The sequence below is a fragment of the Haemaphysalis longicornis genome, unplaced genomic scaffold, assembly GCF_048455015.1.
Source record: "Haemaphysalis longicornis isolate Haplotype H1 unplaced genomic scaffold, Haemaphysalis longicornis Haplotype H1 scaffold_9, whole genome shotgun sequence".
Lineage (NCBI taxonomy): Eukaryota > Metazoa > Arthropoda > Arachnida > Ixodida > Ixodidae > Haemaphysalis > Haemaphysalis longicornis.
The window spans coordinates 118790033-118813880 of record NW_027526460.1 but is presented as its reverse complement, the minus strand read 5'-3'; the positions used below and the strand labels follow the sequence as shown (position 1 = coordinate 118813880).

The following is a 23848-nucleotide window of genomic DNA, read 5'->3' as shown; positions in this document are numbered from 1 at the left end:
AAACCCCTCGAACTGTCAGGTTAAGGACGAATTCAAGAACAACATCGAGACAGTTAACGGCCGCTACCAGGTGAAGCTGCCGTGGAAGAATAACGTAAAGTTGGCAGACAACCGCGCAGTGGCAGAGAAACGATTTCGTTCCCTGACAAAAAGGCTCAACAGAGCCCCGGAACTCATGGAAAGGTACGACACCGAGATGCGGCGACTGATTGACGATGGCGTAGCAGAGGAAGCGCCCACTGATCCACACGACGGCAATCAGCGTACCTATTACATGCCGCACCAACCTGTTCTGCGAGACAACAGCACGACAACCAAGCTCAGAATCGTGTTCGACGCGTCATCGCACGGTACGGACGCAAACTCGCTGAACGACAACTTGGACAGTGGGCCAAATCTAAATCCAGACCTCGTGCGCCTGCTACTAAATTTCCGAAGCCACCCAGTCGCACTCGTCGCTGATGCGGAAAAGGCGTTTCTGCAGATAAGTGTCGCCCCTGAAGACCGCGATGCGCTTAAATTTTTGTGGTTTGCTCGTAAGCCCGAAAATGACAAGCCCTTGCCGGAAATCGCTGCATACAGGATGACTCGAGTGCCGTTCGGGACAACGTCAAGCCCTTTCCTTTTGGCGGCAACGCTGCAGTGCCACCTTGAGAAAATGGAGCAGCAATACCCAGAAACAGCGAAGATGCTGAAAAACTGCATCTACGTCGATGACGTGCTGTGCGGCGCCTCCAGCGAAGAGGAAGCGGTAAAGGTGTACGGCGAGGTTAACCGCATTTTCGCTGCAGCATCGATGCGCCTGCACAAGTGGGGGTCTAACAGTGGCCAAATGAGAGAACTTTTCGCGCAGGACAGCCTCAACGAAGTACCTCTTGGTCAACCCGCCAACCTGCTAAAGGTTCTCGGCCTTACGTGGTTACCTAACGAAGACCTCCTAACCTTTGCTCCAGATCCTGTCATCAAATTTTCTGCGGAGCAAAGAAACACGAAGCGCTTCGTCCTACAGACAAGCGCTCGGCTGTACGACCCACTTGGTTTCCTGTCAGCTTTCACAGTGAGGGCAAAAACACTCTTCCAGGAAATTTGGAAGGCAAACATCGCCTGGGATGACCCTTTACCCGACCATCTACTGAACGAATGGACGAAGTGGTGCCAGGAGCTACCTTTGCTCAGTGAGATGAGCATTCCCCGAACGTACGAGGGAAATATCGGAGGGAACCCTGTGCACCGCACACTACACGTGTTTTGCGACGCCAGCCAGAAGGCGTACGGTGCGGCTGCATACCTGTGCACAGAGAGCAGCACAGGCGAACGAACCTGCACCCTGATCATGGCCAAATGCCGCGTGGCACCAGTGAAGCCCATAACATTGGCAAGGCTGGAGCTGATGGGAGCCTTGATGGCATCTCGACTTTGCCAATTCATCGGGTCAAGCCTCAAGCTTCATATCGACAGCATCCACTTGTGGACGGACTCGATGATCACCCTTCACTGGATCCGAGGTGACGCGGCAAGGTGGAAGGAGTTCGTAAAGAACCGGGTTGCAGAGATCCAACAAAACACGGACGTCGCACAGTGGAGGCATTGCCCAGGCAAAAGTAATCCCGCCGATCTCATGACGAGGGGCATGACCGCGGCTAGCCTAAAATCGAGCGACATGTGGTGGCACGGTCCATCATGGATAAGACAACAGGAGGAAGTATGGCCGTCCGAGGAGCGTCCGTCTGGTTTCACGCCTGAAGAGTTGGAAACGAAAAAGGAAGTGAATGTAGCGACAACGACTTGCGAAGAACAACCCGATCTCCTGAAGTTGACGCGTTTCAGTTCGGCGACAAAGGTGAATCGCGTGACGGGTTGGGTTATGCGCTTTCTGCATAACCTGCGAAGCAAGGAAAAGACGTCCGGTCCATTGACGGCAGCCGAGATTGAACGAGCCGAAGAGTACTGGCTGAAGAAAGCTCAACAAACGGCCTTTTCGGACGAAATACGCCGCACGACACAGCGTATGAAGCTTTCAAACGACTCTTCGTTGAAGGACTTTAACGTGTTTACAGACGAAAAGGGCCTGCTCAGAATACGCGGCCGACTCTGCTCTGCGAACAAGACGAGGGATGAGCGCCACCCGATCGTGATGCCCAAGGAGCACCGATACACAGTCCTGCTGGTAAATCGAGCACATTTGCAACTCCTACACGCGGGCGCCAGAGACACACTCGTGCAGCTGCGCGAACGATACTGGATTGTGCGTGGACGCCAACTCGTGAAAAGTGTGGTGCGATCTTGTGCTGTGTGCCGGCGGTACAGTGCTTCCCACATCGAGGCAGACACCGGACTCCTTCCCCCCGAACGGACCACCAAAGCAGAGCCCTTTGAGGTTGTCGGCATTGACTTTGCCGGCCCCCTTTTTGTGAACGAGAAGGACAAGATGGTGAAAGTGTATATAGTGTTGTTTACCTGTGCCGTGACGCGAGCAGTGCATTTGGAACTCGTTACGGACATGAGCACAGGAACTTTCATCCATGCCTTTCGTCGCTTTGTGTCACGCAGGGGGTTATGCCGAGTAGTTTACTCGGACAATGCTTTGACTTTCAAACGCGCCTCTAAAGACATGGGCAATCTTTGGAAGGCCCTGCGGCACCCCGATTCCCAGAGCTACTTCTCCAACTCGGGCATTGAGTGGAAGTTTATTGCTGAACGAGCGCCGTGGTGGGGAGGGTTCTATGAGAGAATGGTTCGAAGTGTAAAATTGGCCCTAAAGAAGACCATCGGCCGGCAGACCCTTGGCTTTGTCGAGCTGTCAACGGTGCTCGCCGAGGTCGAAGCAGTCATAAATTCTAGGCCCCTCACTTACACTTACGACGACCCTAACGATGGTGCCCCCCTCACACCAGCCTGCTTCTTGGCCGGAAGACGCCTAACCACACTGCCACTGCACGAGGAAAAATTCGTGGAAAGCTCTGCGACCTCGCTCCGACTGCTCTGGTAAAAACGAAAGCAGATCCTGCATCTGTTCTGGAATGTGTGGCGAAAAGAGTACTTGGGGCAGCTTCGTTCGGCCTACGCCTCGAAGAAAACGAAAGGAGGGGTCCCTGGGGTCGGCGACGTGGTGTTAATACGGGAGGACCGCCCGCGGCTGCTCTGGAAGACCGGCATCGTGACAGCAGTGTTTCCCGGCCGAGACGGCAAAATCCGCTCTTGTGAGGTCAGGGTGCCGCAGGGAAAAACAGTAAAGCGACCGGTTCAGCTCCTGTTCCCATTGGAAACAACATAACGTAGAATGAGCCCTGTCTCATTGCGGGGGGGAGTGTTAGAACTGTGCGCGGACCTTCCGTCCAGTCGTGGAGAGAGACCACAGAGGGACGACAGAACGGCCGGGCGCAGGAAAGGAAAAGCCATTAAGAGGCGCCTCTGGCAGTAACGGGACACCACGACTGGAGGGAGGGGCCGCTCGCGGAATTCGGGGAAGCGAGGGAGCGGCCCGGCTCTTGGTGACCGCGAAAGCGGAAAGGAACAGAACGACTCGGAGGGGCCCACGGACGAGCATCGTTTCGGCGACTGCTCGAATTGGCTCCAACGAGAAGTGAATAAACAGTTTAACGAACGAAATATCGAAGTGCTTCTTCTGGGTTAATTCAAAAACCTGCAACGACAGGAGAAGTATTCTCTTACAACACCCTACAATCAAAATCAAATGTACTACATGAGGTGGCTACATTTTGGTCTTACCATGCACCTGTATACAGAGGAAGCTAATACACAGTTGTCTTGGCATTTTGTGTTGGTGCTCCTTTAAAGTACATGTTCCAGTTCAGCGTATTGGCAATAAAGTGGGACAAAAGAAAGTATGGGGAGATGCTGTTTGGAATTCACAGAGGTTATGGGAGTCTGTTCACTTGTCCCATGACAAACATGCTCCAGGCCTTCTTCTAGGAAGTTCTGGGATGTACATAAACTACGCTTGATGTTACCAGGGTCGCACTTTCTAAGGAATACAAATGAACGATGTGGACAGCACGAGGGGAAACTAACAACTGATTTATTAGAAGTGAAAAATTTGCTTAGGCAGCAAAACCTGTAGAAAGGGTTACAAAGTACAAATTAAAAGGTGAGGAGGGGAAAGTGGAAAATGAAAGCACATTTTTTGATAAAGACAGACTCTAAACATCGTAATCAATTCAATGGCTCTTTATCTTTGTTTAGAGATACGAGCTGCAGCGTAATCTGCTCTTGACGCTTTCGGTTGCTAAGCCTTCTTGCAGTGAACTGCTCTTTATAAATTATATTTTAGGTGGAGCCAGCACGATTGAGGATGAGCTCATGCATTCGGTCTGCTGTGTTGATATGTAACATGCTTCCCAGATTTCGCGTGTGGTCTGCCATAAATGTGTTTTCATTTTTCCGTCCCCACGTCTCCAGTTGTACTTTGTAACCCTTTCTACAGGTTTTGATGCCCAAGCAAATTTTTAACTTGTAATAAATAAGTTATTACTTTGCGCTCATGCTGTCCACGTCGTTTGTTTGCATTCCTTAAAAAGTGTGACCCTGGTAACGTCAAGCGCAGTTTACGAACATGCAAAACCAACTAGCCCAATTCCTTACTTTTCTAGGATGTCATGATCGCCTCAATAATTGGCAGCGATCGCCTATGATGAATCGCCGATGACACATACTGGGTTCGGTACAACTAGCTCCCGAAGGATTTTAAATGCCACCGTGGACTATTGGGAAGGGCATGAGCAGGTTGGATAAGCCCTTCCTAAATGTCCTAAAGTTCAGCCCTTGCCTTTCCTAAACTGCATGGAGAATTCGGTTGGACAGAACTGAGCACTGCTGATTAGCTGTGACACAACTACGGTGGTGCGTATGCTGCTGGAGAAGATCTGGATTGAGTAAGAAGGCATTGCACTGAGAAAGAGATTGACATGAAAAAAAAAACATTGCCGGCAATTGCTGAGTTCTCATCTTAAACTGTTGCTTGTATTGAAAAAGTCTAGGCAAGTATGTCACATACATACTCAAGATTGCATAGCTGGAAGGAAACAGGGAAAATGTTAGACTGATAAGCTTCACGGGGTCTACCGACAAACCCAGAAAGGCTGCAAGGGCCTCTGGGTAGTTGCCACACACAATGTTACAAAATGGCTCTTTGCATCTGTTTAGTGCTGTATTTGCAATTCTATCGCGCAACACAAGATTCCTCAAACAACAAATTATCTTTCTGTTTGTGCAATAAGAATGACACTTGCAGTGGTTGACTGTGGGGTTTAAAATAGCTGTTGAATGTATCATGGAATACATCGAAAATGCAATACTCAAAATGCAATACCTGCAACAATGAGATGCATTGCTGAAGTGAAATGAGACCTGACATTTTGCTCTGTGGGGATTTAAATTAGAGTGCAGGCCTTTTCTGAATGGCATGACGCTCCCTATTGTCACATGCAACGCTACTGAGTGAATCAAGATCAAATCGAGGATGCATTTGAAAGTGAAACGTGAAAATGCAACCAGTAGTGTTTAAGTTAGCTTGGCATTCACAGCCAACATTTTAAAAATTTGAAAAATATCAAGACATGTCAGTTTCCTTCAGCTGCGGTTGGAGCGTCGAAGAGGATAAAATTGGTATCATCTAAACCCTGAGCACTCTGTTGGGCGAAACTTGTAATCAACTCAGAGTATAGTTTTGCGAAGCTTGGGCTCAATTTTCTGATTTTGCAGTTGTGTTAGGTTTTCACTAATCCTGGTTTTGCTTGCTCAGACTTTTTGTTCACATGGAGAGGGTCTCACTTAATTCATACATTGGTTGTCAAGCGCTTTTGCGTAGCAGTGAACTAACTCAGGTGCACTCGAGGCGTGCTTGAGCCATAAAGCTTGTGTCAAGATGGCTCGGAGGAACGTTTTTGTCACCGTTGTAGCTATTGTCAGGTAAACTGTTTACTGCAGGGTGGGAAGCATTTATCAGTGATATTAGTCTAGTCCCAGTAATTGTTAGGTGAATCCCTTATATTCCTCAATGTAGTTGTTGAATGCATCCTCCAGAGTTGGTCTGTCTTTGTAAGGGAGCCAGGAACTCTTGTCGGGAAGGGCCATTGAATGTATTCAGCTGGTATATAGAATGGGTGGTACAGAGCGTTTGAGCGGGCGGTACAAATGTGATCCCTGTGCATTTAAAGTTAAATTGAAAAGAATCTTTAGTGACAGCCTTTCGTTTTTAGTAGCAGAGCTGTTTGTGATTTCAGTTCCAGCGTTACCACGGAAAAAATACCAAGAAAAAATACCGAGCGCACATGAGCATGCGCCTCGCGAGGAGTGTTCAGCATTGGCCAGCTCAACCTTCGAGAGCACTCTGCTCAGCATTCGTGGCGTGATTTCTCAACGTGTTGTTCTCCTCGCCGGTTCACGTGCATTCACACCTGAAGTCGGGAGCAGAGATGTTGAGTTCGCATTAGACACATAGTTCATGAAGCCGGTTGCCACGGCTTCTGGCGCATGCTAACTAAAGCGGTCCACTTTGGGAAAGATGTGAAAGCCTGCGTACAAAATGATCTGGACTTGCCAGTCATGGAGAACTTTCAACCGCAAGTTCGGAAATCCGTGTGAAGCACGACAGCTGGTTCTCCGGTGAAGGCAGAGGGGGCTGGCAGCTCTGCTGCTTCTTCAGCCTTGAACCACTAGTGGAAACTGCGCCAATTTTTTGATGATGCTGCCACATTTTTATCGCTCCCAAGGCCAAAGGGTTTTTCATGGCCAGGAATGGTTTTAGCATTTTTTGTCACAGTTCGATGTGAGTTGAAGTTCCTGGCAGTAATGAAAACGCTGTAGTGGAGGGGGAGAGAACTAAGAACAGGAAACAAAGAATGGAAAATAGGCATTCGTGCATTCCTCTTAGCCCTTAACAAGTGGGGCCGCAAGAAAGTCAATAAGGAATAAGGAAGCAAAGTTCTTTTATTGCGCATCACATGGTGGCTCGGTTGTTGAGGCTGCATCTAGAACCACTTGGTTTAGTCACGCTACCGGCACTACTAGGAACAAGTGACAGTAGACCCCTGACTACACCTGTTATGGCAGACTGTGAGGATACTGAAAAAGGAGTCTGCTGGATTACGAGGACACACCGATTTGGTAAATTCAACCATTCTCGTTGTATTTCCTACCAAACTCATTTATTTTCTTCAAATTCGTCTTGAAATTCTTCGCAGCCTTTCATGTAGGTAGATAAAGTATGAAATGAGGATACCGTTTTTTATGCCTTTGCTATGTATTCCTCGATGATATCTGGAAACGTAACGTCTGTAACCTTGTGTTGTTCATGAGTCCAGAAAATGCTTTCGAGCAGTTAGTGGAGGGGCCATGAAGACAAAATGAAATTTTGTTCTGTGCAAGAGAACTAGCGTTAGGTAACTCACCCAGCTCCATTCTAACCACAAAAGCTTTTTAGCGAAAAAACACAGGAAATACTGAAAAACTTGCAAAATATTTCATGCGATGGGGAGTAATATTGGCAGGAGTGAAGTATTATGGTCCAGCGCTGAAAACAGTTACCAGTGCGTTACTTGCACGTCAGCATTCAAGTAGTGTGATCAAGTGGGACTAGAGACTACAGTCGCCCAGTCATGCTTCTTGGCAATGGTCTCAGTCGGTGGTTGCCAATTGCACGAACAAGATTCTGTTCACCGCCACCTTATCATCCATCATATATTTTTGAGGCTTGTTTCGTGGTTTTGTTTTTCTTTACGTGAATACTGAGCTCCATGCCGCACACCTAATTAGCCTGAAACGTGCTCTGGACGTCTTGGGCGAGAACTGCTTGGTCCTGCCTGAGTTTTTTTTTGCTTACCACTCAATTTCCCGACCAACAAGAGGCTAACAGCTTTGCTGTAGAAAGGTTCGCTGGAAATGAAGCTCTCTGCTTGACATCTGTCATTCCTCCAGCTGTATGTGATGTCAAAGTTTTTGCACAAGTCATACTTGTAGTTTGCCTCCTCTGACGTGAACTGTAGGCGTCAGCTATGACATTACTATTTAAACTCGTGGTCGGTTGCTTTAGTCTAGTCGTTTTAGCTCAGACTGAAATTGGAGTCCTCGGGGTAAAAAGGTGGAAGCGTAGAACTGTGCCTGGCGGGCCCATACAGGCTGCGAAATATACAAAGGTTAAAAGAAGTTTCTGAGAAAGCTGTATAGCTTTCCTTTGTAGCCGTATGGCTGCATTTAGGTGGATGTCAAATTTTCCTTATATATATACAAAGGTATATGAGCGCAAATATGATATCCTATCAAATTTCAAGGAAACTTTAAGACTGGCTTTATAATTTACATATGGGTATACTAGTGAAACGTGTTTGCAAAAAGAATAGTACATCTTTTAAAAGCACCCTTGTTATCCACTTTTCTTCCTTTTACAAACTACATGCAACTGGGATTTGTAGACCCTTTCTGGTGTTTGGCAGAGAAACTCGTTTAACAATCGGACAAAAAAAAGCAGTTCAGAGGCACTGCTGCATTCTCGCACCTGTCATTCATATCTTGGGGTTGGTAACGGGTGTCAATGAACAGGGCTGAAATTCATTTCGACAACTTACTGACAAGTTTCGGTTGGTGCTTTGCAACCTCTGAGCTAGCAAAGACTTGCACAGGGGGGAAAAAGCGTGCAAATTTAGTGTCTGTTCCACCTTAGTGCGATAAATGGTGCTGTGATTACGCAATTCTCCAAGCTGATTCCAACTGCAGCCTTGTATATGGCTGCAGTGTAGGTGGACTTGAGCTTCTTCTCCTTTCCCAAGTGGTATTACACGCGAAGCCCTTTGCCAAATCGTGTTATGCATGAAGCCCATGCCGGGAGTTTTTTGGGCGCAGGGTTTTCCTCACTACTGCCACATCATATCGTCCGGTTTGCCACGCCGCAACTGCTATATGGGCTCGCAACAATGGCACTCACGGTTGATGTTGCATAACTCTCCTCAAATACATACTGCGTCACCACTGTTGCAGATGCTGCACAGTGCGGCCAGCATGGCAATCACTGTTCATGCCACCTAAGTTTATTTACTTGCGCAAAGCTTCCTGTATATAAGCACCTCTTTATTTTTTTCCTCGGTACGAAACTACAGCCTGCATAATGGGGAATGGGATGATTCTGAAACGCAACGTTCAGTCGCTTTCTGGCTTTTGCCACTGTCATTGAAGTGTGTTCTGGCAGCAGCGTTACGTGCAGTGGGGGGATGTCATGATACAGGTGCGGATTTATGTGGGCTGTAACCAGCATTTACCATCTTCTGGGGTGGTAGGTTGGCGACAGGAGAATTTTGAGGATGCCTAACCTGGGCCCCTCATGTTGAATTCCTCTTTGTAACTATTGTGATTACTCTCGGCGTTTTTCAGCGGAGACCTCGTCGATCTTTGGACTGCTTGTCCTGTTTCTTTTTATGGAAGTTGTTTCCTTTGTGATACCATTTTCTTTCACAATCATCACCACAATGTTTGCCACACTTCTGGTCAAACTGTTTGTGAGCCATTTTTTCTGCGCTACTCTCATCCTGCACACCACTTCGAAACGGCAGGCCTGCCGGCTCAAGCCTTATTAAGAATAACTACTCAAGAGGATTGTAATGCTTTGCAAATTTTGTGGGTGATGACTGTGCCTTTGACGTGTTCTATATGCTTAGTATGCACCATTTTGACAGTGAAGCTGTTTCGCGATTTGTTGATTCTGGCGTTTCACAAAACTCAGTGTAACAGTATAAGGAAAAGAAATTACGGCACCGGCAGGATTCAAACCTGTCTCTGGTAGAAACCTGTGTCTGGCAGATCAACGGAGCTAGGGTCAGTCGTCTTACCCACTCAACTACGACCGTGAGTTAGTACACGAGAGTCAGACGGCTTACGCACTCGGCTGTGGCTGTGGGGAAAGGAACCACACCACCTGCTCGACACAGAACACGTGATAGGGTACACGTTGCACCTGCGGGCATACCTCGGCAAAGTTGGCGCGGCTCACTCAAACTCACTCACAATTTTTTTTTCGAATCACCACTCACTCAAACTCAGACTCAATGCTGAGCAGCACATCTGCGCTCACTCAAACTCAAACTCACATTGAGCTCAAAACTCAGAACTCACTCGGACTCAAAACTCAAAATGTACTCAGAACTCAAAATGTACTCAAACTCAAAATGTAATCAAAACTCAAAATGTACTCAGAACTCAAAATGTACTCAAACTCAAAATGTAATCAAAACTCAAAATGTACTCAAACTCAAAATGTACTCAAACTCAATTTGGACTCAAAACTCAAAATGTACTCAAAACTCAAAATGTACTCAAACTCAAAGTGTACTCAAACTCAAAATGGACTCAAAACTCAAAATGTACTCAAACTCAAAATGAACTCAAAACTCAAAATGGACTCAAAACTCAAAATGTACTCAAACTCAAAATGGACTCAAAACTCAAAATGGACTCAAAACTCAAAATGTACTCAAACTCAAAATGAACTCAAAACTCAAAATGGACTCAAAACTCAAAATGTACTCAAACTCAAAGTGAACTCAATACTCATCAAAATGTACTCAAACCTCAAAATGTACTCAAACTCAAAATGTACTCAAAACTCAAAATGTACTCAAACTCAAAATGTACTCAAAACTCAAAATGTACTCAAAACTCAAAATGAACTCAGAACTCAAAATGGGCTGAGAACTCAAAATGAATTCAGTACTCACATGGCCTCACAGAGATTGAGAGTCAGAGAGTGAGAGTTTGAGAGTGTGAGATTGAGAGTGTGAGAGTGAGAGTGAGAGTGTGAGTGTGAGTGAGAGTGTGAGTGAGAGTGAGAGTGTGAGTGTGACTGAGTGAGAGTGAGAGTGTGAGTGTGAGAGTGGGAGTGAGAGTGAGAGTGGGAGTGAGAGTGAGAGTGTGAGTGTGAGTGGGAGTGGGAGTGGGAGTGTGAGTGGGAGTGGGAGTGGGAGTGAGTACCTTTTGCGATATCCTCATAATTATAACCAGAAAGCATTTTCATATTTGTCCCACGTGACCCCCTCGACGAGACCTTTAATTTGATACCCCACACACCCTAGCAGGGTCATATGGAATTCATACCAGCCAAACTAACCATGACTCATGACTGTAACCAGGACGCATTATTTAGGTGTCCGACATGATTCCCCTAACTGGAACCTTCAGTTTGACGCCCCACATGCTTCAGCGGCCTCACCTTGAATTTAACCCCATTTATGACTCATAATGACCATCTCATGATTCGAACTACGAAGCCTTTTTTTTATTTGTACCACGTGATTCCCCTCTTCAAGACCGTAAATTTGATACCCTACACTCCCTAGCGGGGTCACTTCGAATTTTACCCCAATATAAGACTCACCATGACAATCTCATGGTTATAACCAGGAAGCATTTTTGTATTTCTCCCACGTGATTCGGCTGATCAAGACCATTGATTTGATACCCATCACATCCTAGCGGAATCAATTTGAACGTTAAACCAATCAATGACTAACCATGACTATCTCATGATATAGCCCTACCACATTTTTGCCCCACGTGATTTTCCTTATCGGAACCTTCAATTTGATACCCCGGACACCCAGTGGCATCATTGTGAATTTTAACCTAATTTATGACCCATTTTGACTATGTCATGATAATAATCAGGAAGCACGTGATTACCCTCATCGAGACCTTTAATTTGATACGCCCTAGCGTCATGAACCTGAATTTTAACCGAATCTTTGATTTACCATGACTACATCATGATATATCCATATCTCATGTTCGTCCCGAATGAATCCCCACATGGAGACCTTGAATTTGATTCCCCACATGCCCTCGCAGCGTCATTTTGAATTTTAACCCAATCTATGACTCATTATGACTGCCTGATGACTACAATCAGGAAGCATTTTTTTTATTTACCCCGCGTGATTCCGTTACTCCAGACCTTTCATTTGATACCTTACACGCCTTAGCCTCATCAGTTTCACTTTTCACCCAATCTAATGTGGTCATTATTCTGTCTTAAGGGGCGCTGCCCAGTCAATTCAGCTAATTCATTTGAAACAGTAGAAAGGACAGCCCCCGCCCCCATTTCCCCCCGGCTCTCACCTCTTCCTTTGTGACCCCTAGTATATCAAGCCGTTAACAGTAGCAGGCGAACAACCAGCACGCCAGCGCCGCCGTGTGCTTTCCCACCACCCTTTCCCACGCTCTTAGTGGATCCGTCAGGCGGAAAAGTTAAGACAACCCTTTTTTATGACCTCACCAGTCAATTATCACTCACGCGCCCAGCCGCGAAAATTAGGTATACAGCAAGTGCTTATGGCCATAAAAATTCAACAAGAAACTAAAAAAAATCACCTCCCTCCCAACCGATCATGCAGATCGCGATTGGTGCCATACCCGCAGGTAACTTGAATTCCGAGCCCACAGTGACGCATGAAACTTAACAGCCAACCATAGCTGCCTGCTAGGCTACTCATATGTACTCAAACTCCAAATGGACTTAAAACTCCTATTTACTCAGAACTCAAAATGTACTCAAAACTCAATATGTAATCAAACTCAAAATGTGCTCAAACTCAAAATGTACTCAGAACTCAAAATGAACTCAAACTCAAAATGTACTCAGAACTCAAAATGGACTCAAACTCAAATTGTACTCAGAACTCAAAATGGACTCAAACTCAAAATGTACTCAGAACTCAAAATGGACTCAAACTCAAAATGTACTCAGAACTCAAAATGGACTCAAACTCAAAATGTGCTCAGAACTCAAAATGTACTCAGAACTCAAAATGTACTCAGAACTCAAAATGTACTCAGAACTCAAAATGGACTCAAACTCAATCGGACTCAAACTCAGTCGTGATCACTCGGCTCAAACTCACTCAAGCTCAAACTCACCATGCCACACTAGCCTCGCGCTCACTCAAACTCAAACTCACGCGTGAGTTTGTGTCCAAATGAGTCTGAGTGAGTGGACTCATGAGTGAGTTTGCCGACCTCTGCCTGCGGGTGCCTAGTTGAAGTGTGCGCGTTTCGTTCGCTCGTTCTGGTTCCTTGATTTGCTTCTTCTTCGCCATTGTAGTAACAAAGATTAAGTAAAGGTGGTTGCAGCAGCGAAGAAGAATCAAATTGGCTGCAATCGTGGACTTATACCGTCATAATGGTAGTGGGGGTTGCGTTCAGCTTCGTTGCCTTTGTCTTGCACGTTTGTGTGAGCTTCCTCCATTTTTTTTTATTTTGGTCATTTCCATGCATGCCATGTGCGAGCCTGCCAGTTGTAGCAACGGACACAAGGCACATTCTCGGCTTCTAGGTGTACATTGTTGTTTTGTTAGTTCATTGAGCTAGCATCGATCTCCGAATGAAAGTCGCCATTGCAATGCAGCGTAGAATGTTCATGCTAAGGGCCGCTGCATGCAACGTATTCTGTGTGCTCTGAAACACTACAGTGGCTCCTTGGTATGTTTCACATTCATGGCTGCACAGCTGCTTAGGAAATTTTTATTCGAGAGATTAACCCTTTGGGATTTGTTGCCTTCAGTTTTCTTCATTGGTGAAATTCCTAGCAGCTGGCTGCGTTCCTGTGTAGTTGTTTTTCAGGGTGTAGTTTGCAATGCCGCTGAACCTCCTCCAGACAATTCCGAGGCATTGCTCTTGTTCGGGTGGCGTGTTGGAGCTGCATTTATCATCCGGGCTGGGAAGCAGTCGCGTTGCGCCCTCCCCTGCTGTCTAAAGGCGGGCTGTGCTGTCGCTGTGGCTTTTGCAGGCTCGCCTCGTGTGCGAGCTGGAAGTCGCACAGCTGTGCAGAGAGACACACCGGCAATGGCATGTGTTGTTCGCTCTCTGCCCGGCACAATGGCGGGGCAAAAAAGGAAAAAAGTGGCATTGAAAGCGGGGCTGCTCTGTTGCTGGAATTGGAACACGGCTGTTTTAGAATCTCTATTACTGGGTGGGACATTTTGGCTGCTTGTGGTCGCTGTAAATGAGGTGATCGCTTGTTGGCTGAAGGAGGGGGCATCTTTGGACTGCTTTGATTGAGACAGGTGGCTGAACTACAGTGCATGGTGGTTTGTGCGCAAGACATGGCTGCCGGGCGTGTCGGGAAACGTGCAGTCGGCTTGCACTTGCTGCAGCCACTGGGGGGGCCGTTTTGCAGAGAAGGAAAGTGCAGATCTAAACAGAATTGAAAATTGGGGAATTCTTCTGAGTTTAAAATTAGAAAGGGGGGTAGAGTTCTTGTTCTGTATTGCACCCCAATTTGGAGTGGGGTAGATATTATAATCGTAAAAAGAATTTTGGGTCAAGGACATTTAAGGTTAAAAGTCGGCCAGGCAGGTGGCGATGTTAAAACAAAAACAAGGAAACGCGTCCGCAAGGGCAGGATTTCGAAGCCTTTCTGGACATATGAAATAAAATACTAATTTTTCATTATAGTATAGAATATAAAAAAGCATAGTGCAAGAAAAGTGCTGATCAAAAGGACGTATAGCACACCAAATCGCATTTTATCTGGAGGCTTGGTTTCTCGGAAACCTGAAAGGTCGACTGCGTTGTTTCGGTGATTGTGCTGTTTTGTTTGGTTTTCATCAAGTACTTGGCCCACGAGTTGGCAATGTTAATATTATTGATTTGTAGGAATCGGCTGTGGGCACGATGCTCTGGCCCCCTGTGTTTAATATGGCTGCAGAAGCCCATTGGGAACTCAAAGGGATACAGGCAGCTCTCCAGGCGCAGAGCTATGCTTGCTCTCTCCTGTTAGAAGTGTTGTTACACTGTATATTAGTGGTATTATTGAAAAGCAATGGACCACGCACAGAGCCTTGGGGGATACCATATGCTACTGGGAGTGGACGACTTGTGTATTTGCCATCTGTGTATGTGTGTGAGGGCTTATTCCATTTTTTTTGCTATCTTAGAGGTTTATTCATTACAGGAAAGCTACTGGTTTATTCCATGCAACTTGGGAAATGCATGGAAAAAAGTCCGCAAAGACTTGCTTAATTACAATACAAATTTTGAGAGGGAGTAAAAATTTTATGTGGCAAGTAAGTTTTCTAAAAATTTTGAGTAAAACGTGCTTGTATCCCAAAGGAAGAAAAAGAAATGGAAAGGAATCTTTGAAGGATGTTAAATGTTTTCTTTTTATTCAGTTGCAGATAGGTCTGCACAGAGACAAGTTCTGGGGCAAGATATTTCTGAGCTGGTAAAAAATTATATTCGGTTAGTAAAGCTATCATGCCATTGAGCATTTAATGGGTTTTTACCGTACGCTGCGTGTGTTCTGGGTTTGAAACGTGTTCTATGCTTCTTGCCGTAAGGCAGACTGCCGGGCAGTTGGTTCATTCTGGAACAAATTTGGCGCTAGTTGGTCTAGTTCATTGTTGTTCGGGCAGTTGGTTCATTCTGGAACAAAGCCAGAGAAGTGTTGTCAGTTGTTGGTTGGTGGGTGGCGGTGTTGCTGACCGGGCCTCTCTTCTTTCTTCTGCCCTCCTCCCCTGCACCACAGGCATCCACAATCGATGGGCGGCGAAAAGGGGCCTGCCTGTTCTGTCAGGAGTACTTCATGGACCTGTACCTGCTGGCCGAGCTCAAGACCATCTCACTCAAGGTAATGCGCTTGGGAAGGACGGGCGTGGGAAGGGTTGGGGGAGGAAATGGGCGTTTCTCGCTGCTTGGGGGAGGCAGCAGGAGAGGTGTTTCGTTGACTTTTTTGTTTGGCAGTGGCAATTTGGTTACCTAAATTCTCGAATGACAGCACGTGGGGCCCTACTTTGATTTTGGTGTGGGGCAGCTGTGCGAAACATCCTACAAGGTGTACCCCGTGGTGTCCTGTTACATTTTAACTCTTTCATCCCTTCATGTCCTGTGCAGGTTGAGGTCATCATTCTGTAACTGCACATCAAAAGATGTGCTTTTCTTCGATTTTGGTTCACTTATCTTGCAACCTGGCAAATGGGCTCATATTTTTAGTTCTTTGCAAAGTTTTACGCAACGCGGCTTGGTGGTTCATCTGCCGGCAGCAAGCAGCACCTGTCTCAAAAACACTTTTTCACATTTTTTGCAACCATGACACCTGTCACCTTGCCCATTTGAACTTCTTGCATTCCATCCTTGATAATAGTGCACGTGCGCTAGCCACACACCGTATAGATAACTTTGCATATAGAGAACAGCCAACTGCAGTAAAACTTTCCCCTTCATTTTGAGTGCAGTCTCTCTGCAGTACTGATCATGGTGTGTGTCAATTTTTTTGGTGGTGTCTTTGGGCTAGTTGGGCTTGTTCATTGTTGTTCGGGCAGTTGGTTCATTCTGGAACAAATTTAGCGCTAGTTGGTCTAGTTCATTGTTGTTCGGGCAGTTGGTTCATTCTGGAACAAATTTAGCGCTAGTTGGTCTAGTTCATTGTTGTTCGGGCAGTTGGTTCATTCTGGAACAAATTTAGTGCTGTTTTGTCCATTTCTCAACTTATTTTCTCTCTCAATCTAGACAAGGCAGTCGTAAAATTATTCCAAGCATGTGAAAGGGCGAGCTTAAAGAAAAGAAAAAAGGTCGAAGACTTGCTCTTCCACATTTATACCACTTTTACGTAAAGAAAAGCACATTCGTTATGGGAATAAATACATTTTGTTCATTGTGCATGTCTAGCAAAGCAGTGTCCGCCTTGCATTACCTTTCGTTCGTTAACAATAGGCATAGGCATCTGAGGGGTCAGAATCACTCAAAGTGCTTTAACTTACCCTGTGATGTTTGCTGGAAATGTCTGGAAGCCACAGTTATGTGTCTTGTATGTGTGTTGGTAGCATTCTTATCAGGCACACTTTGACTTCACATCGCTGAGTGCAGTTTATCTGTTGTAATACGCAATTTTAAAGTTAGATATGTCACAGACCAGCTTTCTGAGCTGCAGCCACCTTAAAGCTGTGTTTGGACACATTTTTCAAGCTTAGAGTTCACAATTGCAACCTGCTTCTCCTATCTTATGACACAAAACGTCGAAAACATTGAGGTCGTGTTCTTTACATTTGCACAGAGTTTGGCAAAGCCATGTGGTACCTTGTGCAAAGCGCAAGGTGGGGCAAAACACACGGCAGTCTAACCACCTTCGAGCAGGCAAAGGTATTGTGGTGTTAAGGTAAGGGCAGCTGAACCTGAAAGCAGGTGCATTTGTCCCAGTTACCCAGAAATTAGCGCCACAAAAGGGTGTCCACGGCAAGCCCCCTGGCAGTGGAAATTGGTCACAGGGGCTTGTTAACGAACGGCTGTTGTGCGTTTATCTGATGGAGGCGAAAAGCAAAAACGCCCGTGCGTCCAAGATTTCAGCACACGTCAAAGATCCCCTGGTGGTCAAAAAATTAATCCGGAGCCCCTCCACTATGGTGCGCCTCATCGCCTGTGCACCGTCGGTGCGTTAAATGCCCAGATCAATCAATCGAACTGCTGTTGTGGGTGGAATAGCCGTATTCCCCATAGCAGCCAAGCTATTTCAAAGGGTGTACCTCACCCTGGACCTGAGCTGATCTAAAAGAAAAACGGAAAAGAAAAGAACGTCAAGTGACATTTAATTTGTCTTATTTTTAAACGCATAAATTCAGCCCAAGTTATTGTGTGAAGCCCTAAAATCGGTGATGGGATATCGGGTACCACATATTTTCTTTACTCCAGCGATTGCGCTTCTGTGCTGCCGCTGAGAAGCAGGGCTACAGAGCAATCATGCTGGTATTCCCAAAAGAAACTCTAAAAAGTGAACTAGTTGAGAGAAAAAGAATTATTCCACTCTACAATTTGCGAAACCCTTACTGGGAAGGGATTTTTGGTATGGTTTATTAGTTGGCCTGGTCATGTGTATCCTCTTTCTTTGTCAGTGCTTCGCCTTTGGGTTGCTGCAGACCCACTTCTTTGTTGCTGCCTTTCACCCGAGCAATGTTTGTTGTCTCTTCATAAACCGCTTCGTGCCCACGTTAGTCCCAAAGTACACGTTTCCAGTCAAAATGCCTCTCCGGATGTTTCTTGCCGTCTTGCTTACACAAAGCAAGCTGTGCTTGTAGTCAGTGTAGTGTCAGTTCGGCTGCTGGACAGGGACTGCAGCTGAGGGCAAGGAAAGGGTAGTAGACAGTGGCATAGACAAGGGGAAATGCGTGCAAGGGAAATGGTGACATTAGAGAGTTTAGCATATCGTTACCGTGTTTGCATTACCGTTTAACGTGTTACCAGACGCCGGCGTTTCCGTTTACCGCTAACAACGGTAGGACATGTTTTAGCACACCGTTTGCGGTTTGCTTGTACCGGCCGCTGTTGGGCAGGTAGTGACGTCTGATCAATTAGTCTCAAAGCAGATCACGCATAATTTTGTTGCTCATATATTTGCTTTCGTTTAAAGTGACTTGAATGTTTCACTTTTTGGATGAAGCGTTCACAATAACACTAGTTGTTTTTAGACTACTGTAGCCATCATCTCTACAGCTTTAAATAAGAAAACATGTTGGTGGCGCCATCTAATGAGTAGAATTGAAATCAAGGTAAACTAGAATTTGCACCCGCACTAAATATTTCGGTAAGAAATTAGAAAAACGTATTGTAGTAATTACTCAATAACCTACATACTTTGCCCAGCACAATTTTGGAAGCCTAAAAGCACTTTCTGAGCTCAGAAACTTATCTGAACTATTTGAGACGCGCGAGGCTTAGCCCGAGTAGGGGTGCCCATGTTGCTTGCCTATCTGAGAAAAATAGTCATTTGTCGTGCTGGTAAGCATCATTTAGTAAGAAAAACGTAATAACATCAACTGCGAATACTTTCATCGGCTGTACCAAGCATCAAGCGCCGAGCACACTGCATTTGCTGTAGTCAATACGCGATGGTACACTTCATCTGCTCAGGAAGCCCGCTGCAATGGTAAGCCTTTGCCGCTAAGTTACGGTTTGCGGTAACTCTCGGGTGTGCGCAGTTGACTCCCACAAACACGGTATACGGTAACGTAAACATGGTAGCACTATGCTAAAACTGTCTATTGTAAATCTGTGGCTGCGCAAAGTTAAAAACAAGGGCAGTCTTTGTCTCTAAGAAAAAGAATGAAAAGTGGAGCACGTAATGTGGAGTTTCTTACTATCCAGTGGCAATGATAAATGGAGGTCTCCTCGGGACGCAGGTGACGACGGTGGACATGCTGAAGCCTCCGCCGGACTTCCGCTCCAACTTTGACTCGACGCCGCCGCCCATCCTGATCGACCGGGGGGAGGCGGTGCTGGAGAACGAGAAGATCGAGCGCTACATCATGAAGAACGTGCCGGGGGGCCACAACCTCTTCGTGCAGGACAAGGACACCGCCACTGTCATCGAGAACCTCTACAGCGTGAGTGCTCATCGCCAACTGCTAAAGGCGTCCCAGTGGCTGTGTACCGTTATTACGGTGGTCCCAGTGGTTATGTGCCGTATTTCCCCGCGTATAACCCGCACCAAAAATGCGAAAATTTCAATGGCAAAGTGGGGGTGCACATATTACGCGGCGTTTTTCCTTTAGCGCAGCTTCACGGCAATGCATGTTGTGCCGTGAAGCTCCTACGCAGTTACTGACTAAACCTTCCATGGAAGTGACTGGGCAAAACATACAAGGACAAGGAAGAAAAAACAAGGACGAGCGCACTCAAACAGCTGAATTTTATTAGTGAATTGTCACTTCCGTCTTGCAGTCAGTGTATTCTACTTGCTAAATTTATGCTTTATTCTGTTTACGTATTATGTGATGTGTTGCTTGAGCAGTAGCTATAGTGCAGCCTTTCCTGTATCAAATGTGCGGACAGTGCGTGAGGATATATATACAGTCGAACACAGTTATATCGAACTCCAAGGGGATCGCGAAATAGTTCGATATATAAAAAATTTGATATAAAAAATATGGGCTCTGAGACCTCACCTATGGCGGACGAGCACTTACCGATCGTCGCATTCAAGAATGACAACTAATTCCGCACTCACGACGCAACAGGACGCTTTATTTCCGTGTAAAAAAATTCGCTGACCTTGGCCTGCTTCTTCGTCCTGGAAATTAAATTAAAGAAGCTGGTCTCAATCTTCTCGAGGCTGCGCAACTACAAAATTCCAGCAGTACGCTGCGCCTTCGCACACCATGCACAACACGCACGCAAAAGAAGAACAGCGTGCACGCACCACAAGAACTTTTAAGGTAACAATTCCAAGGCTCTCTTAACGGACTCCAACAAAGCGCTCGCGACGGTCATCTTCGAGAGAAACAGTGATCTCCGAAAGGTGCGGGACAACTCGCCAAACAGCAGCAACAGCAGCAAAATGCAAAAGAAGGAGGCCGCCAGCGCCTTCGTTCCCTCTTCCCTTTCCCGAGACGACATCGGGGGAAGACAGACCCAGAGAGACAGAAAAAAAACCCTTTTTCGGCAAGCCGGGGAACGTACGCAGCCGCAAAACAAAACAAAGGACGTGCGCAGTCGGGGCATCCCTACCTCGCATTGTCACATTTTCCGAGCGTTCAGGCTTGTGTGCCTAGAGAGATTCAGCATACCGGGCTCCGTTCGCTAACGCTATGGCGGCCGGTAGCGGGGCCTGACTGGGCAAGCGCAAATTCGTTCCGGTAGGGGGGATTAGTTCGGCGAGCCAGTCTTCGCCATACCCGCGCATTCCTCCACATTCTCCTCAACCTCTATCAGGGGTGCCGCGACCGCCGAAGAGTACCTTCCAGCTCGCGCGGCGTTCGATATACGCAATGTCGGGAAAAATACGGTTCGATATAAACGTACGAATTCCTATACTTTTACATAGAATTTTCAAGGGGATAATTTATGAGTTCGATATAGACAGTAATTCGATATAGCCGTGTTCGATATATCCGTGTTCGACTGTATATATATTTTTCCGGGCGGGGCGGGCTATACGCACGAAAATACGGTACTGGGCCGTTTGCCTCGCCGTTTGCCTCAACAGCAGTTGCCTCCCCACCTTTCTGTCTCAAGCACCTTCTCACACCTGGACAGCAGTGAAGTAACTGCTCTTTTACAGCCGTATATTCTAAACTTATAAACAAAAACACTGCTAAGGAGTCTTGTGATCTGCAGGGCTCCTTAGCAGTGGTCCCAGGAAATGTACTTAAGCTGCTGATGATGTTTTGCCCACAACCTCTGAAGGGATTGGTGGTGCACTCATACTAGTTCAATGTTTCTTCGCAAATGTGAGATTGCGGGTTCAGCTGCTCAGACCCTTTAGACAGTGTGGAGGAGTGCATACCGTCTCGGGCAGCGAGATTGGTCAAGCAGAAGATACAGGACTATTTCATGCGAAAGAAGGCAGCTTCACCAATAAAGTGTTTCTATAAATGCTATGTGCTTTTATGACGTCCAATTCCTTAGCTTGCTTGTATCGAATTATCCCCTATACTGAATGGATAGGGGTTTTTTGCGACTTCGATATAATCGGGTTTGACGGTACTTCGACTTTCTACCGACAGATGGCAGACTAGTCAACTTGCCCAGTGCTTGCCCCTGTTTGCACCCAGTGTAGGGGGCCAAGCAACCGCAGGCTGGTTTTTGATACATGGGGCCCATGGGGAGTTTCACAACTGGTGTATATCGTGTAGCTCTGGTTGTACTCGGGTACGGCTTCAGAACGACAACGGAAGTTGCTCTTTAGCCTTGTCATTGCGCAGCAGGCTGTTCTTCCGTGTGGCATAGTGTGTGCTACTGCGAATACTTTTAGCGTGGCATGAGTTGTTTCTGTTATTTTGTTCCTGTGTGTCCTTAATTTGGTTATAAATTACTACAGTGACGACAAACAAACTGTGGCAGTATAGGGAGACGTTGCCATGCATTTAGCGCAATCTCCCTTCACACGCACGCGCTTTCACGGCTGGGTCCATCGCTTCGGTAGAGTGACACGCTACATGAACTATTGCTGTTAACTAGTACCCAAGTGTAGTCAAGCAAGCGGCCCAACAAAATGAAACAACCAGAGGATTCAGATTATGGGTTGTAACGCTTTCAAGACTGCAATTTAAGCGCACAAAAAACGAGGACAGAACGAAAGACGCAAAGACATGAAAGACACCAACTAGCCCGCGGTGCGCTGGTCTTCGGGTCTCGTTCAGTCTTCGTTTTTTGTGCGCTCAGGTTGCAGTCATGAATTGTCACCAACTGGCCCGCGTTTCAGTGTTAACGCTTTCAAGATGTACACTTTGGTTACAAGATGCGCCATAGTGTAGTGCTCCGGATTAATTACAACCACATGGGGATCTTTAACGTCTGCGGAAATCTCGACACACAGGCGCTTTCACTTTTTGTATTCATCTGAAAAGTGGCCAGCGTGGTTGAAGTCGAACCCCGCATCCTTAGGCTCAGCAGCACAATGCCTTAGCCACTGAGCCACCACGGAAGGTGACACAACAGGAGTCGTCATTAATATTGCACAATCGTGTTTACTAGTGGAGGCTTTGTTTACGGGGCGGATGTGTGTGTGTGTGTTTGGGGTGCAGGTTGTTATTGTGACAGGAGAGGACCAAACTTGGTTTGTGCCAGGCAGAACGGCGGGTGGTGAATGGGAAGTGGGCAGAAGCTGGCTGCGGGGAAATGTTGTAAACGGGCCCCAACGAGCGCTAGCTATTTTTCCTTGCGATGCGCGTGGTAGCAGCTGTGCAGCCTACTTCCTGTGTGATGCCACGTGCAGAGCAGGCATTGTTCTTCTCGCCCGGGCTTGGGTCGGCTGGCATTTGGCCCGCGGCCTATTGTTGTTGGTCGAGGCAGCGACAGATTGCTGGAATTCCTCGATGAGTGGGGGAGTCGGGCTATAGCATTTCTTTACACCTGAAGGCAGTTTTGGTAAGGGTAGGTTGTTGTCAATATGCATAATGCGCCGTACATTGACAGCAGGAATCAGCAGAACTACCACAACAAATCTTTGAGTCTGGTAATGTTCTAAAATGTATTGAAAATTATTATGAAGTTTGATTTTGATTTTGTGTCTTACTGTATTGGATATATGTATTATTTTTTCACCTCTGGATTGTTACCGATTTGGTCGTGTGTATATATGCCTTGGGATACCCCCGCTCCTGCTTGGGCCTTTTTGTGGCCTGCAGTATTTTCTAAATAAATAAATAAATAAATAAATAAATAAATAAATAAATGTAGCCGTACCATACCAGTCTTTTTTTTTTTATGTGCAGCACACTTTAAAAGCTCGCCTTGACATTGTAGCTCGCTGTAGCGTTCGATGTCAAGCGACTGCCGGCATCAGGCGGCGCAGCGAGATAATGGACCCAAGTAGAGCCCGGTGTTCCGTCGTGTCCCATGGAGGCTTCTAAAACCAAGTGGTTTACATAGTCATAAGCACTCAAAACTCACGAACCGCTGGCGCTTGTCATACATCTCCCTGTTGTTTAGTGCAAAGAAAACTGCAGGTACATTTGAGGAAAAATATACGTAATTAACCGTCAGCGCCCACGTTCATTTAGTTAGGAATGCTCGTTGTGTTGGTTTTTACGATAGTAAGCGAAAAAAAGTGGCAGTGCAATGCCGGGACGTGCGAGAGGAAAACCATGCACAAAAAGAACAGAAGTTCCGTTGGCACAGTTTTAGGCACAGGGTGCGCGAGGCGAGTACTGCGGAGGCGGGAAATTTGAATTGCCCTGGGTGGCAGAGTGAGTGGATAACGGTGCTGCAGTTCATTATGGCGAATCACTGCTCTGCACTTCCATCAGCTTCCATTTTGAGTGGAATGGGTTTAATTTTTCAACGAAAGCGCACCTTTTTTCTTTTTTTCTGTCTGGAGCAATGTTGTCAGTTGCTATGGCGTACCTATTTGAGAATTCCTGAT

At 46.4% G+C, this 23848-nt stretch overlaps 1 protein-coding gene across 1 annotated transcript in view; it reads left to right on the top strand.

Annotated features, from left to right (window-relative positions):
- Positions 1 to 23848, top strand: part of Clic (chloride intracellular channel protein 5) — a 62743-nt gene that overhangs the window by 16534 nt on the left and 22361 nt on the right. Inside the window, exons 2-3 of the mRNA XM_077685594.1 lie at positions 15524 to 15625; positions 19164 to 19367. Of these exons, the coding sequence (XP_077541720.1) occupies positions 15524 to 15625; positions 19164 to 19367 (306 nt within the window). The remainder of the gene's footprint in view (positions 1 to 15523; positions 15626 to 19163; positions 19368 to 23848) is intronic.